This window comes from Corvus brachyrhynchos, unplaced genomic scaffold (assembly GCF_000691975.1).
Source record: "Corvus brachyrhynchos isolate BGI_N302 unplaced genomic scaffold, ASM69197v1 scaffold363, whole genome shotgun sequence".
In the NCBI taxonomy this organism is placed as follows: domain Eukaryota; kingdom Metazoa; phylum Chordata; class Aves; order Passeriformes; family Corvidae; genus Corvus; species Corvus brachyrhynchos.
The window spans coordinates 2,250,402-2,267,390 of NW_008237404.1; the positions used below are offsets into that span (position 1 = coordinate 2,250,402).

The following is a 16,989-nucleotide window of genomic DNA, read 5'->3' on the forward strand; positions in this document are numbered from 1 at the left end:
CAGAAATGGAAGCTTGTCTTCTTGTGTCTTTACACAAATGCACAACATAATTTGATCTGCTCTCCATGGCATCCTGCTGTATGACATTTTATCTACCCTGAAAAAGCCTGTCTGGATTTATTTCTCTGGGATCAAATTAATGCATTTCTCATTTGATACTGCAAATACGTGCCTTTTAGACACAGAAAAAAATGAAAGCACAAATAAGGAAGGCATTTTATCTACACTTGTGAAAACTGTTCCAGAAATCTCCTAAAGTTATTTCAGTCAACATCACACTGATAAAAACCTCTAAAAACTGACCAACAGTTAATACTGTCAGAAATGCACAGCTGTATTGGACTTAGTTCATTCCCATGTGATATGCATCAAGAACAAAGCAAGCCCAAATGAAAAGTGAATACTGAAGAAAATAATACTGCAATATATATCCTTACTTTTGTAATGGAATAAAGGCTGACAGTACTTTATTTGTTGTTATACTGAAAGAGAATAAATAACATTTTTCAATAGGTAGCAAAAATTTTTAAGTAACAAGTACAATCCATGAAGAGATGCGCTTAATAATTTTGAAGCCCTTTATTCTTTGTTAGGATGATTTCTGAAAGTTACTACTTGCATAGTTATCAGACAGACATGAAATAAGAGGATCAGTTTTGTGATCTGTTTTTGAACTTCACAAAAGAGCATGCCTGAAGTATGAGCAGTGAGATGTAAGCCTGAAATATGCGTCTGTAATCCCACAGGCTTTTTTAGACAGACTGCTATAAGCTCTTGTTTTCTTTCCAATGAAAGCAATGCAACAGATCTTTTTACAAAAGAATTTAACTTTAAAAAAAAAATACCCCCTGTACTCTTGAGTTTCCTTCTGTTTATACTGGAATAAGATAATTTTAAATGACATATTTAAGTTCTTTAATATAAATCTTATGAAGAAAGAAGTTCCTGAAATACTTCAAGCAGTTTGTACTTACTTCATTTTTGGGAACAACATCCTTCAGTGAGCACTGTACTGCTAAAGGGGGAATGGCTGCAAGCTCAGCATCAATGTGCTGGTCAGGCTTCCTCACAAACAGACAAATGTCATGTGTTTCAATAGTCAGCAGAGTAGCAGGATCAGGCCTTTCAGTGGGATCACATCTAATGTCAGTAGGAATAAATCCAGCATGAGCTTAAAAATCAAAAAAAATCCAAACCCAATGCCTAAACCCCCCCAAACCAAACCCCAGACTTTTATTTTAAGTCATTATTGCAGTAATTGGCATAATGTCACATCAATAAAACAGAATTTTAAAGTCTCACTGAAATGCATTTTTTTTAAGCATTTAGTACTCACATGCTCTCTTTTACAATGCAAGTCTCAGTTAAATATTTTAATGTATGCAGACTTGTACACTTGTGAACTTAAATATAATGCCACTTTTTCCGTGGGGAATATGCACAAAAAGAAAACCAGAGTCATTTTGTATCTGGTTATCTGCCTGTGTGAAGGCAAGGAAGGACTTGTTTCTCAGTAGAGAACTTGAATAACAACACACAACAAATGCAGACAAAAAATCCTCTCTCCGTAAACATACCCTGAGAAAATCAGAACTACAGAGCTTCCAAAATCAATCAGAAACACTTTCAGCAATGCAACATCACACACTTTGTATCTTATTGGACCACAAGGCTTCTTCCTCTGATTTTTACTTTCTACAGGAATTAGTTCAGTGATAGTTCCACGGCACCACATTCCACTTTCCTTACTCTTAATGAAAGTTCTAGCACCTATATGGAAGCAAATACAAAAGGACTAAATTCAGTATTTTGAAGTATTTCACACTGAAACTACTATTACAGTTCTGCATTATGTTCCCATCCTCCACACAGGGTAACAGTGCTACTGCTACAATAAAGACACAAAGACAGTAAAAACCTTGTCACTGTAGCCACCAGATGTTCCCCCCACATTCCTTTACACAGTGTCTTTAATTAAGGCTAGCAGCTGTTTGGCTTGTATCAAGAAGTCATTTCTGGCAAATTTTTCTATACTTCTGAGTCAAGTGGCAAAAAAACCCCACTGATGTATAAAGTTTACATACTTTCCATCAGTTTTCTAAACTGATTATGGGTAAGATTATCAACATGTGGGTTAGGAAATAATTGTAATGATTTAGGAATGTATTACTATCTTTCATTTTGATTTCTAGAATGGTTTCTATTCAGTCAGAGAATATTATAATGATTGCTTTACTATGTAAAGGAGTGGGGGGAGGAGAGAAAAAAAAAAGAATATGATACTAAGGAATATATATTGCAAGCTAGTATTTTAAGCTGCGTAGACCTTTGGAAATTAACCATTTACCTAGTTCCAAAACGTCTGAAGGCAAGAGACAGGAACTCTTATTACAACAGAAGTTTTCCAATTTCTTCTGCAAAGCAAATGCTTCTTCCTTCTGTGAGTATCTCCGAATATAGAAATGGCATGGATTTATAACATGGCTTACAAACACCAATTCTGTCAAACCTGAGTAAGACATAACACAAATTCTCAAACACCCTCCAAGTGACTCCAACAAATATTATCAGATTGAGTTTATGTTGCATTAATCATGATAACATTACCTCAAATAGATTTTAATCTCACAAGTCTGTTCATACTTGTTTCAAACTATTACCATGTTTGCTTCCTGATGAAATTGCTCTTTTGAACTACCTCCCTTATGCTACCCTCCAAACGAAAAGGCTTGAATTTAAGTGGGTAATTCAGAGTTTTTATTCCCTCTAACAAAGACATAAAAAGCTTCTAGAAAGCAAATTAGAGATTAAGGCTCCTATCTTGAAGAACAGGTAAGCTAAGCACTTTCCTACAGTTATTCAGTGTTAGTGCATGAAGATTGAGGCACTAGCCAAGAGATGACCCTATGTAAGACAGGACTTGTGACTAAGCATCCAAATCCTTTGTGCTGCAGGTACTTCCCTCCATTAGGGATACAAAAAACAGGTTTCTCTTTCTGAAGCTACTCAACAAAGGTTGTTAATAGGCCGGAGGGTTTTAGAAGCCCCACAACCCAATTCTTACAAGAGTATTTTACACCACAGAGCTACTGCAAAGGGTGAACATCATCTAGATTCCGTGTCACCTGCATGACTGACCAGGGCCCACTAAACAGGCAAATTTGCAACATCCTCGAGCACTGCCATCTCTAAACTGTAACACATCACAGGCAAAAGACAAAACACAATCTGGCATCTGAAACAATCTGAGCAGGTATGCAGCACTGTGCTTCCAAGTCCAGGAAATACCACATCCAGAACAGAGGCAAGCTTTCCCTTGGCCATTTCCAGCGTATAAAATGGCATCTGAATAAAAAGTCTGACTTGAAAGATTTTACCTATAAGAGGGACACAGCCTCTTCTGGATCACCCCCGGCCACCACCCCCAATGAGTGATGAGTCAGTTACTTTATCTTACATACCAAATCATAGAATCATTAAGGCTGGAAAGCACCTCTAAGACCCTGAGCACCCCCTGGACACCAACTCAGCAGGCTCTGCTGGACTCCTGCATGACAGTGACTTTCAGTACCACAGGGCCCAATACTGGATACGGTACTCCAGATTCAGACTTCCAACAGAGGGGAAGGATCCCTTTATGGACCTGTCAGCTACACTCTTACTAGTACGATCCAGGGAGAATCTGACAAGCTGAGGAACCTAACTGGTACTGCCAAATATCACAGGACAATGGCCTGGGAGAAGATTCGAGAAGCTGAGCTAACTGACAGGAAAGAAGTCTCCAGGAGCCAATGTCAAACTCTGAGGGGGACTGCAGTAACCACGAGTCAAAGTAAGTCATCAAAGCAGATAGTGCTTTTGACCCTCTCTGAGAGTAAGCTAGAGAACAAAAAAATATCCAAAAGGAACTGAAAGAGACACCATTAAAGAATTCATATGAGCTGAACACACAGCATAATACAAGACTCAAAAATAAGATCCCACCTGACAGTGGAACACTGAAAGTATGAGGTATTAAGAAACTTGCCTTCCAAGTCATCTTCAAGTATTTCTTCTATTATGACATCAGGTGTTTCTTCCTGGTCATCAAGGATGAGAGTGTCTTGTCCATTATCTTCACTATATTTGGGAAAAATTTTATTTGGAGACAAATTAATATAATTCAGTCTGTTTCCAGAAAAGCACGAGTCAAAGCTCATGTTTTATTAAGAATGTATCACTATGTTAAAAGAACACCTCATAAGAGCTGCTAGAAATAAAATGAATCAAGTTTTTTAATACCAAGACAACATAAAACAGTAACATGACTCCTGAATCCTACAAAGAATTGTCACAGACACAGCACATATGCCTGGGCACAGTTCCATGCAAGAGCTAGCCCCCACCTAGATGATCAGAGACCACAAGTACAAACAATTTGAAAAAAATGTCCATAACATGGTAAGATAGCTCATGTGAAAAACAAAAGGCATATCAGATGCTTTTGTACTAACAGACACTATGCACTCTTGTATGTAGGATTTTCAAATATTACAGTATGCAATAAGCCTTTTTTAGCATAATCAGTACTAACCACAACAGCCTAATAGCAACTCCATTCCATTTTCTCAAGTATTAGTTGAAGACCACAGCAAAAAAAAAAAAAAAAAAAAAAAAAAAAAAAAAAAAAAGTGACTAATAAAATAAAAGCAATTGTAATTTTAAAAGGGTTTTTTCTGTTAATCTTAAATTTCTTTTGGCATTTGACACAATCAGTATTTAGACTGTGAACTGGAAATACTACAATTGCAGTATCTGCTGTTCATTTTAGAGATTAATTTACACTTACATGCATTTTCATGTGCTGAAATGACTAACATCTCTATTACATGTACTACATAGTAGAGACAGCACTCAGGGACATGGTTTAGTCGTTGCCTTGGCAGTGTTAAGTTTATGACTGGACTCAGTCATCTTTTCCAGCCTAACAAGTTCCTTGATTGAATCATTAAATGCCAACTGAAGTTGAAAAGTACACAGCATAAATAAAATCTGGATAACTTAAGCGATTCAGCAAAATATACTTGGACAAAACCCAAGTAAAACCAAAACATCAGAACGGAAACACAAACTGGTCTAACTGGAATGCTGACTGAAATACCAGCATATAAAGATCTGCCTTGCTTCAATATACTCTTAGAATTCCATAAGCAACTAGAGTTTTTTTAATTTGATCTCCAATAAATACTTAACCACTAGAACAGGGAAATTACTGTACCTATTCTCTTTCATAGAAAAATACTTACTTCCCTGTCATGCCCCATTTAATCTTGCCCAAATTTTCTAATGAAGATGTAATCTTGAAAGTGTTCAGGAACAATCTCAAGAGAAGAGAACAAGTATTACAGAAGGTGACATGAATACCTAAATCACTTTGACAGTTTGAGATCTATGGTGTTTTTCAGCACAATATTCATGGAGGCGCAGAGTAAGAGATTAATTATCTACTCCAGTTTATTTCTTCCTATAAAAAACAGATTTGGCTGCTCATTTATCTTCATGTTCATACTTAAAGACTCTTGTCTCTTGCTTTCTCCCTCATGCACAGAGTACTGTAACATTCACTTACTCATTTTTCACATCCATACTCAATTTAGTTGAATGTATTATTCTGCACAGAGAACGAGAATTTTCTTTTCTTTGTAAAGAACAAAAGTATAACTCAAGCCCAAAATATATACTTCTGTTTATTGATCACTATTAACTATTTTCTTTACCAATGAAAACCAGCAGAAACTGTTAAGCATTTTTACATTAGGCTAATGGAACTGTGAATATAACTAAAATAAATGCCTTTAGCTTTTCTATCCAGTTTTAATTAATGAAAACTGAAATGTAAACAGTATTGAACAGTTGTCTGTGCTTCTTTCCCACTGCCACTTCAGGAACGCATCCACTCTTTCTTCTACAACATTTATGTCTACAGCACATGCCTTAACTTCTGTGCACCTCCTAGTTGTGATTTTTTTCACTTTTGGTGTGGCACGAGGCATGTAACACTTTCGTATCTATCCTTCATCAAGTCTCCTTTGTCCCCCGTTCAGCTGAAGTTCTTAAAAAATTTTCCAGTACAAAAAAATTGGCTTTTGTTATGTTTCAGCTTTAAGATGGGGGAGAGTTTCAACAGGCTTCTCTGAAACTGTCATTCATCACTGACAGTATCTTCAAATAATGACTTGGTAGGTAGGGCCTAAGTTTTCTAAAAGAGGATTTTATAGATTGCTTTATCCATATTCTAACTCAATAACTCAATTAATATTACAGGAGAGATCCTAATTTTTGTCTAGCATTGGAAAAACCCTCCCAGGGACTGGCTGAGTCACCATCCCTGGATGCATATGGCTAAGAGAGCTACAGCTTGATCCACCTGGAGAAGGCAAGGCACCAGGGCGACCTTACAGTACCTTCCAGAAAGCCAGGCACAAGTTTTCTGGTACAGCCTCCTGCAATAATTTAAAATCATTACCCCTTGTCCTAAGAGAATGTAGATTCAGACTAGATAAAAGGAATTTTTTACAGCAAGAGTGGTGAAACAGCAAAACAGGTGGCCTGAAGAGGTGGTAAATGCCCCACCCCTGGAAAGGTTTAAGGTCAGATTGGATGGGGCTCTGAGCAACCTGATCTAGTTGAGAATGCATTTTCTCGCTGGAGGACACTTGGACTACACAACATATAAAGGTCCCTTTCAAACCAAACCATTCTATGACTGTGATTTAAAAGACATGCAGACATTACACTTAAACACACAGTAAAGGTGGACTTAGTAGAGTTCAGCTGATGGCTGGACTCAGTGATCCTAATGGTCTTTTCCAACCTGAATGATTCTATGATCCTATAAAAACTGTTCACACTTTGCATGCAAATCAACTTGCTAAGCTTCATTTCTCCATGACAGTCAGAATCTGATGACACACCCCAACTCTATTCCCAGAGTGGTTCCACATCCTGAAATATAACGGGATCCCCAATATGTTCCAAAGTAGCACCATCTTTGTTCCATCCCTTCATCATTTTTGAGTGTGGCCTTTATACACCAGGAACTGCAGCACTCTTGACCAGCCTTATGACTAAGTTGCATAGGGTCAGCTGTATTTCAGCTACAACCCCCTTTTTTACTCATTTCTGCTACAGAAATCATCAGTCACTTCCACAGTCATTTTCCACAACTTTTTTCAGACATCAGCACTCCAAAAAGCATTTAATGTTTCCTGAAGGTCAGAAATTGATTCACTAAGAAAATAATTAAGCCCTTATTCTCCCAATTTATTTCTACTTATAAGGGAAGGAGAAGTTTAGAAGTGGCAGAAGTCTGTCAAGAATTTTTTAAATGCATGTGTATTTGTCTACATAGCAGCAAATTGTATGTGCTTTCTTCCTGATGCCTCACATGAAGGCTATTGCCTATTTTTAGTGAGTTTATACTTATGTCTGAAGTAGTAGTTTTTCAGTCAACTGAAAGTGAAGAAGCTCAATTTCTTCTGTTTAACTGTTACATGAACAGTTTTTGTAATTAAGATAACCAGTGCCTCCTTTTACCTCCCTGTATATCTCCCGCTCCAGTAATTTACCTTGAAAGTATTTTTTCCTTTAAATTCTTCACTCTTGAGAGCTCAGCCTCAACTGGCAACTTCAAGTCATAAAGAATCTGAAATCAAGAAGTACAATCTTAGCTTCCATTATACACAAGGTAGATTATACAGACACCCATTATCTATAGCATGACACGTTTTATGGTAAAAACCCAAAGAGTTCAGCCAACAGCTAATTCTCATATATGTCTTCTTCCCCTGCTAAGACCTAATGGTTGGGATTCTGTAATCTAAGCATATAAACAGAAGTCAAGATATTCCTTTTGTTTCAAGATCGAATGAGAAAGTGCCTCTAAGAGGCAGGCCTATGTGAGGAGAGTGGTGGCTGCCAGTTCCCAAAAAATCACACTGGTAAGATGGAAGTACACAGCAGAAAAAAGGGGAGGATTCAACTCTTGCGGGTCAGAAGACCCAGTTTCTTCATATGGAAAGTAACAGAAGGATGCAGGGTGGATGATTCTGCAAAGCACCTTTCTTCAAAGAAAGAAGAGACCAATTCTTTATTCTTTTTCTCAACACAAGGACTACAAAGGCCCCAAATGAAATAACTGGGTAGCACATTTTGAAAGAACAGAGCACAGTACTTTATATAAACCTCATTTTAAATGGTAAAAGGTGGAACTCACTGACACTACCTATGCCTATGTACATATAATGCACCTACAATGCACATTTGTACACACACATGCACACTGCCACAAGCTTTACACTGACATTAAAGGTGTTACACAAGCTTATGACAGAATCAGGAAATGTTTATTCAGTGTAACGAGCCTGATGTATCCTACTGAGACTAAAAGCCTTAACCTTCAACTTCCTATACTCACTAAATACCCAGTTTCTTGGATGCTTCCTCCAAGCATCTTTCCCTCTCTGTTGCCAGAGACAGACTTCACAGGATGGACCTCTGGTCTGATACAGCACGGCAGATAGCATGGGTTTCTACAAACAGCAGATATGATGGGGAGGAAGAACAAAAGTAAAGGCCTGGGTCCAGGAGGATCAAGTGAGTGTGGCTATGAATTCTGGAGTAGTTCAGTGAGAAGGCTGGAGAGCTCTGGAATGGAAAAGGTTTGAGAAACTGAACTGATCCAAACACCACCTTTTCACTGATCACTACTGTGTCACAGTTTTCCTATCCTCCATCCCTCCATCTCCTGTTTCAGATGCTGAGCTCTTCAAGGCAAGAACCACCTTTTATGCTTCACATCAGTCACCAGACTGTAACTTGTGACCAAGACCAAATACAAGTTCTGTGTCTGTGAAGAGGCAGGGTAAGAATACAATGCCCCAAAAATGCCACTACTGAAGTCAGCAAACTGGGATCACGAACTTTCAATCCAAATTTGAACTTATTCCTTAAAAATAAATTATTTCACAGTGCAAGAATGCAACTACCTTAGCAAGATCACAAGAGTTTCTTGGAGAACGTGAAAATTTTAATTCCTTTGCTGTCCTAATGGCACCAATCAAGTGCTTTTTCTTCTCTTCGATGACTTCCTTAGCTTTTGCAATAGTAGTACTGCAGTTGTTGATGTTCTCCTTTAATTCTGCAAACAATTTCCTTTTCCTGTATTAAAAACATTACTTTTCAGAATTCAATATGCACTCGGGTACACACACTCAAACTGGAACTGTAACACACAGCTGCCAGCCACACAATACAAAGTGACTACATCTCACACACAAGGACCATCTTCCCCCAACAGTGCAAAGTAGAAGCATGGGAAATGCACTCTGTAATAGGAGGAACCACAAAAGTTAAGAGTTCACACTGAAAAGACATCTATTAATTAAATATTAGGAGCACTCTTCCATTTAAACCTCCTGATATTTCCAAACACATCCAACTGAAAAATAAACAGTTGGATTCTACAATTCATTCTACTAAAATAAGATCTTAAGACTGCCCTCTCAGAGGCTCTTCTGGAAACCTGAGCTTTAACACCTCTCTCCCTCCAATCTGAAGATATGTTTGTGAAAATCAAGAAATGCAGTGTCCTTGGGCTTCTACCAGCTTGAAAATGTGCAGAAAGTCAATTAAAAAAACCCTGCTATTCCTGCTGTTAAAATTTATCATCCACTAGTAACAGTATTAAAAAACCTCAAAATTGAGCTTTTTCAGAAAACTAACATTATGACTAGTTTTTCTTATTTTTTAAGAGCAGAGGCAGCAAAGCTAGTGTTTTCCAACCATGCACATCAGCTCCAAGATGCCACAATGAAAGGGCAAAAATGACAGGTACTATAAAACAATGCTATGAGAAAATTCTAAACAAAATTTTAATCTTCCACCTGAATTAGAAAGATGTTCTTGATAAAAATAACTCACCCATGCCATACTACAAAACTATATTACTACCTTGACAGAAGAGTAATAAGTTCGTCAAGTGTTCTATCTGCAGCTTCTGTAACTTTTTCTTTTTTATGCTTTATTTTCAACTCCAAGCAGTCCAGCACCTATTTTGTTCAGTATGAAATAACATGCATTATTTCATTATTATTATTCTCACAATACTACTACTTCTAAAATTCACAAGAGAAGCAACAAACAGTAAGATAGTGATGGATACTCTAGCAGACAGAAGGACACTAAACCACTTACATAAGCTCATTATAACCCTTTATTTTCTCTAACTTAAAGTCAGCTGGCACTGTTTGAACCCTCCTCACCTGAAGCCTTTAGGTCTATGAGTCAAGAAACAAATCTCAGGCCCACTCTATCACTTTCCTTATTTGACATTCAAACACAGCACCATACACACATAACCCAGCATGCTGAGATTTCCATTGTTTTTTAAAACTCACTGTGAGCATAAACTGAAAATACAAAAAAATTCTTCCTCTGGCTAAGCATCTGTTTTGTCACTATAGCTACATTTAATAAAAAGACTATGGAAAAAATCTCAATAGGACAATATTGTTTTGGCAATTCTCAGTCTTAGCTGAAAAGCTGTTTTAAGACCACAATTGTACCCATGAGTTATTACGTTATAGCTGCTGAAATGAGAGGTTTTTACAAGATGCTATTAGTTTAGGAATTAGGAATTTAACACAACTTTGCTTAACAGAAAGACTGGCCACTGCAACAGAACAAGTTAGAAAGGGAATGGAAAACAGGCCTTAATGACCCTTCATGCCATACTCAACAGAACAAAGCTTCTGAAATATTAAATACACAGTACAGAAGTATCTTACAAGTAAAAGGCAAATAGACAGCAAAGACAGAATTGCAAGCTTTTCTACAGCACATTTAAGAAGTGTTAAAGTTTAAATAATTATCACTGATAAAAAGTTCCTCAATAAAACCTATTAACAGTCCTATCCAGTATTTTAGGATTCTTCCAATGTTATATGGTTTGCATATAAATGTATTACTTGATTTACAGTTTTCTGCATATTCTGTTGCATTTTTTACTTCTGTTGCCCACGTAACATCTTTTCTACCTTTAAATGCAGAGGCACATCAGAATTAAAAAGTTAGAGTACTTGCTACAGCAAAAACAAGTTTGCTTGTTTCAGCTAGAACTGAATTTTACCCTCATCTAAGGCAACACAAACATAGTACTTAAAACCTGGCTTGCATATGGTTCTGCTAAACGTATGCATTGACCTATTAACTTTAAGTTATGCAAAAGCTCACATACTCCTTTGCAGACTACTTCTCAGGCTGTACCTAGACTTTAAAGCTCTATATTCACAGAAGTAACATGACCAGCTGAAGAACAGGTATCAAAACAAAGGTAGGAAAAGCACACTTAAATAGTGTGTTAACGTGTGACTACTCATAATAAAAACCTTCAGTTCTAGGAGAGGACTTAATATTTCATGATTTAACTGATTTTCACCCACCTTGCTTGCCTCATGGAAGTGGCCAAGATTACTAACAGCTATGCCCAAAGCTTCATCAATATCTTGCCCAGTGCTGTTCTCCTGAGGAAAGGTTTGCCAAAAAACATAAAAGTTGCTTGCACAACTACAAAAGAAGATGGTCTATAATCATTTGCCATTTCGACAGAGGCATTTGATGTGAGTGACTGATGAGCCATGTGAAGACTCTGAGCAGCTCCATAGTGGCCATCAGGCACAAAATACTTGGCTCACCTGAATTTCACGGAGAACATTTACACTGTAGTATTTCTGAAACAGATTCTAAATTTGGTTTTTTAAACAATTTAATTGCATACTCACACGTACAAAAGCCGTATCAAAACAGTACATGAGAAAGCAAAATAAAGTTACTGATACAGAGAAAAGAAAACATGGAAGATTGAAGAATGGGAACACTGCAGCCTAGAACAAAAGTAAAATATTTAGGAATATCACTTGGGGAACCCCCGCCCCCCCAATGTAGCTAGCTCCCAGAATTACACCGATACAAGAAAACCACTTTCAAACTTTAATGGGCACTGTAACAAAACTACCTAAGAAATCACATCAGACATTTGCAAGTTCTGATTTTTTCATGGTCAGTATACAGGGCAATCTCCACAGAAGAAAACACAACTGGCATTGGATGTATAGTTCCTTTCCAGTCACTTTAAGATATCCACAACTTAAATCTCCTGGTCTAAAACTTCACAAACCTCATGCAGAAAGACGAGGTTAGCAAACTTAATAGAAGGTTTAAAGAGAGATCCATTTATCCAACAACCTTGTTGCCCTGAATTACTGCTTCAAGGAGGTAAGCATGAGCCTTGCAGATGCCCCAAATTTAAAAACAAAGAAGTCCCCAACTCAAATGTTGTGAAGGGGTATCTTTTAAGAAAAGCTAAATTCAAAATACATAGTTTCACAGCAGCTGAACAGAACTAACAGTCTTCAGCTATGACCTCATTGGGGGGTCTAAGCTGCACTCATTTTGTCAAGTTATTTTATGAACACTGTAGCTGCACATCAGTTCTGTGATGAGACAGAACAACAGCACAACTATTAAGGCTGCAGGGTTTAGTGTTTTACAAAGTGTACTATTAACTATGCATATACAAACCCAAGTGAGAATTTAAGCAAATTTCATGTTAACACACCATGTCAGCTGATGGAGCTAGAGCTGATCCATCACTCAGCCCATTGTTGGAAGAAAACGGGTGCTGAACATTTTTTCCTTTGGTATTGTGATTGAAGGGCCTGCAAACAAAAAAATTTTAAAGACAAGACCAATGCATTTTAAATAAAGTATCCAACTTCCTACAAATACTTTACACACAAATATTTCAAAATCTATCATTAAGTACATACACACCTATTTTTGTAGTAGTTGAATTCACACATACAGCAGAAACCCCATTTAAAAAAAAAAAATCTTTTACTATAATCCCCTTAAAAGTAGCTATTTTTCATTTGACAGTTTTGGCAAGGCTGAACAAAACCTTAGTAGCTGGTAGTGGTTCTTATCCTCAGTGAGAGTAAATGTGCAACTATGAATATTCCAGGATTCATTTGTTGCTGTTAAAATCTTTAGAATACATGACAAATGATACCAAAACCATTTAGTTAAGAAGGCTCTTAAATTCTATTGTATGATCACCCACAGCTGCTCTTCTGCAACAGCTGACAAGACTCTCACAAAACCACTCTGCAAAAACCAGACTTATTCCAGGAAAGAAGCCTTATGTTGTTCTTCCTTGGCTCAGTTTGTTGCATCTGACCAACCAGGAGAGGATCTGGAGAACACTGCTGCAGAGACTGACAGGCATACATGAAATCTTGAGTTTCTATTTCACTTTGGGCAAGGTTAGCAGTGCACATTACATGCACCAAACTTGTAAGATAAATTTCCTACATCTTCCTTTCTGAACAGGTTCCTTATAAAACAGATCTGAAAGAATTATCTGTGACTATCCTTATTTGCATGGACATTAATCTCCACAGCAGTAACACTGCAGGGGGAAAGACACCCAGTCGAACACTTCCTGCAGGTTCACACTGCCTAGGCAAATAAACAAGTGAACATAATTTAGATTTGACAGTACCACAATACTCCTGGCATCTAATCTTTAGATAGTTGTGACTGGTTATCGAAACAGAAGGTGCAGTGGGATCAGCAGGTGGTGGTGGGAAGGAGGCACAGTCCTCCTTACTACAGCCTGGCATTTCAGCAGATCTCTCTCCCTCTGAGCCCTTATCAGCCATCTACTACAGTGCTTAAAACTTTCAGTTTCATACATTTTCAAGCCAAACCAATTTGTTTTTTGCTGCCTCTCAATGAAACAGTATTTGTACTCAATGTGTTCCCACAGTACCAGACACGCATACCAACAACATGTTAGTAAAGGTTAAAGAACACACTAAAAAAACAACAGCCCAAGGAAAATGTCTGGAATCACTTACTTGGTCAAGTCTTCCCCCAGGCTGGCATTTAAAGACATGAAAAGATTTAATAAAGGTTTACCTTGCTTGTCTTTCTGAGCTGCTGCCACACAGCCCAAGCTTAAAGTCTGTCCTGGTCTAAATTCAGAAGTGAAAAGGAAAGCAAGTTCAAACACAGGGTTACAACCAAGTCCCAGGAAAAGGTGTTCTATAAACCTGTTTTCACCTTCAGCACCCACCCCTGCCCATCATTTCAACGAGACCAAGCTTCAAAGTAAGTGCTGTCAAATTGTACAAGAGGAGGTCCAAGGAAAGAGCTTCCAAGTAGAGTATCTATAGCCATAAGTGCACCTTGGTGATAAATAAAACACATTCCAAGTAAAAGGAATCCTGATTTCCTGTTTGCACTTAGTATTTTCCACATTATTATGCAAAACTTGTAACATACTGGATTGCTGAACTGGATTCTACATTGTACCTTTTCAACACAGCTTAACTGCAGGGCTTAAATGCCAAAGATCTGACTCATTTGTGTTTTGTGACAAAGGCTGAATCTGAATTTTGTAACAGAGAAAAAGGCATTTCATGCTTGTCCAAAATACTAGTTTCTGTGAAACAATGGCATTAATGTGTCACATGCCAGAAAGCACAGAAAAGTCACATGGAAGGCATTTTTTTTAAATGCAGAAACAAAAAAACTCGTAACTTATGCACTACTGGGCAAAGTGAAGTTGGTTTTTTTGGTATCTTTTAGTCTTCATGTGGGAGCTGACAGAAAATGTACGTATTTATGAGATGCTTTCTTGCACACTGTGTGCACACAAGAGGGTGGAACAGATCTGGCAACATGGGGCACTAATGAGAATTGTGAAAATACACCTTCCTAACCGAGGCTTTGGAGATCTGACATGCACTACACAGCAACACTGTGTAATGAGAAATGCTAGCAAGCACTTGCTGGGGATGTACGTGGTCATAAAGCGTAGGCCTGGAGCTCAGAGGGGACCTGAGCCTGCTTTAATCACTCTCAGTGAAAATGCACAAGATCCTATAATATTGCTACTTCAACCACCACAGTGACTATTGAACTGAAAGCTTTAGATCAACTTACTTCTGGAGAAGAGAAACAAAACAAATCAGTGTCTTCATCTTTCCCATCACCATGCAACACTGTAAAAGCAAGCAAAGAAAAAAACCACTCCTGTAGGGCCATCCTAATCCATGAGACAATAGGAATACACGATCACCAGTGTAGTCTTCTAAACAGTATTCATTGAATCAACAGGAATTAGAACCCTGACTTTTTTTAATGAGAGAATTTAAGAGCTAGGAACAGAAGTCCAGATAAACAGAAGACTTACCTGAGAATTACAAAGACTGACTTGTGTGTGCTGATTAGGGCATTATCTGTTATCATTAGCTATACTATGCTGCTGCTATATTCAGTACAGGATAAACATACAAAAGGCAAAAAGGCAAAATCCCACACACATTCAAAAAGCATAGTTAAGTACAGGAGAAAACTGCTTCATAAACACCCATAAATACTGTGCATCCCATACAATTTTTCAACTCCTAGAAAAAGTTACTCATGCAGAAAAACACAGAAAAATAAGGTTTCTTTTAGAACAAACTTGTCAATCACTTTGTCAAGAAAAAGAGCAGGAAAGGAATCAAAAGGTACTGATTATTCTTGCTAACTACTGGGTAAGTAGTAAATAAACAATGTATTAATCAAATCTAGGAGTCCATCTACTGTCCTTAACAGACAATATAAAATAAAAATTAACAGTGGCTAGTGCACACAATAAAACTGCTGGTAAAAAGATCCCAAAGCCTTACCTTCTGCACTAAGAGCTTTTGACATACAACACAAATCACCATTTCTCTGATGTGGTTCTGTAAAATGCTCTTCTAGTACCTTAGGAGATTGCCTTCAGAAGTAAAAGCAAAGTTTTAGAATCATAAGGAATATTAGTAGGAAACTGATTCTTATTTCCAGCTCTCTTAGAATGAAGCTCATCCACTTTTACCAAATGACATTATGAAGAAGCTGCAATTAACAAAACACACCACAAAAAATTTGTTACCTTCTCTTAACTGGAAAAGTAGTTTAGCTCTGTGACACTGAATTCATCATACATAAAAGTGATGCTACAACTGTTAGGTATGCCGTATTTCAGCTAACTAAATCGTTATGTAATTAGTTTTAATCACATTCACGTTATCTAAAATATATTGTATAAATTGACAGTGCCAGCTCGTAAAAAATACATACAGACCAATATGATACAGTATCTGACAGCATACCAAATTGCATTTAAAATTTCTCTTTCCAAGATCCTACTCTAAATACTGAAACTTTTCACAAACTGCGTGTTTTACTCACATATGTAACACATAAAAACAGAGTCACTTGCAACCCTGCAGAATACAAACATTACTTTCTACATTTTCTCACTTCTATTTCCTGGCAATTGCACTACCAGAGCTTAAAAATATTAACATCAAAATTCACACACCTGACGTGTTTCATTCTACTTCTGGGAAGCTCTTTATTACTACCAGCCAACAAGGAGAACTCTTCCTTCCCACTCATGGTGCCTGACCTTAAAAAAAAAAATAGACAAAGTCTTTACAACACAGTCCAGTTCATCCCTTGAGCCAATACTACAGGTTCACACCACTTTGCGAACAGCAAAATGAAAGCGGCAGACACAAATATCATATAAAGGATGCACCTATTTCTTCCCTGAAAAGCCAATCTCCTAAATGCAAGAGACCAGCAGCGTGCTCTGCACTGCTCAGCTGCTCCCCCCGACCCACCTGCCACTACTGCTCCTCAAGCCTCCTTCCTGATCACGTATCCCCAGTACGGTGGTATCTCCATACTGTAGGATCACGCCCTGTCTGCAATCCCCCACATATCCCGACCCCGACTCCATTCCTTGAGGACTGCTACCGACCTCACCACCTTCCGTGGGCTGCGTTTTGGTTTTTTTTGGCGACTGTCCGAGAGGTGCCCTTTCCCCGCTGCGCTGCGGGCGGGCGC

At 37.8% G+C, this 16,989-nt stretch overlaps 1 protein-coding gene across 2 annotated transcripts in view; it reads right to left on the reverse strand.

Annotated features, from left to right (window-relative positions):
* Window positions 1-16,983, reverse strand: part of RNF17 (ring finger protein 17) — a 40,820-nt gene extending 23,837 nt beyond the window's left edge. The window contains exons 1-15 of one of the 2 annotated variants that reach the window (XM_017730816.1): window positions 16,904-16,983; window positions 16,460-16,546; window positions 15,780-15,871; window positions 15,049-15,107; window positions 14,020-14,075; window positions 12,656-12,755; window positions 11,481-11,561; window positions 9,991-10,088; window positions 9,027-9,198; window positions 7,608-7,684; window positions 5,286-5,360; window positions 4,028-4,119; window positions 2,348-2,509; window positions 1,578-1,770; window positions 975-1,140 (exon numbers count right to left, since the gene is read on the reverse strand). In XM_017730816.1, the coding sequence (XP_017586305.1) occupies window positions 975-1,140; window positions 1,578-1,770; window positions 2,348-2,509; window positions 4,028-4,119; window positions 5,286-5,360; window positions 7,608-7,684; window positions 9,027-9,198; window positions 9,991-10,088; window positions 11,481-11,561; window positions 12,656-12,755; window positions 14,020-14,075; window positions 15,049-15,107; window positions 15,780-15,871; window positions 16,460-16,536 (1,500 nt within the window). In that variant the 5' untranslated portion in view covers window positions 16,537-16,546; window positions 16,904-16,983. The remainder of the gene's footprint in view (window positions 1-974; window positions 1,141-1,577; window positions 1,771-2,347; window positions 2,510-4,027; window positions 4,120-5,285; window positions 5,361-7,607; window positions 7,685-9,026; window positions 9,199-9,990; window positions 10,089-11,480; window positions 11,562-12,655; window positions 12,756-14,019; window positions 14,076-15,048; window positions 15,108-15,779; window positions 15,872-16,459; window positions 16,547-16,903) is intronic. The other variant, XM_017730817.1, reaches the window with a different exon arrangement.
* Window positions 16,984-16,989: the final 6 nt, after the last annotated feature.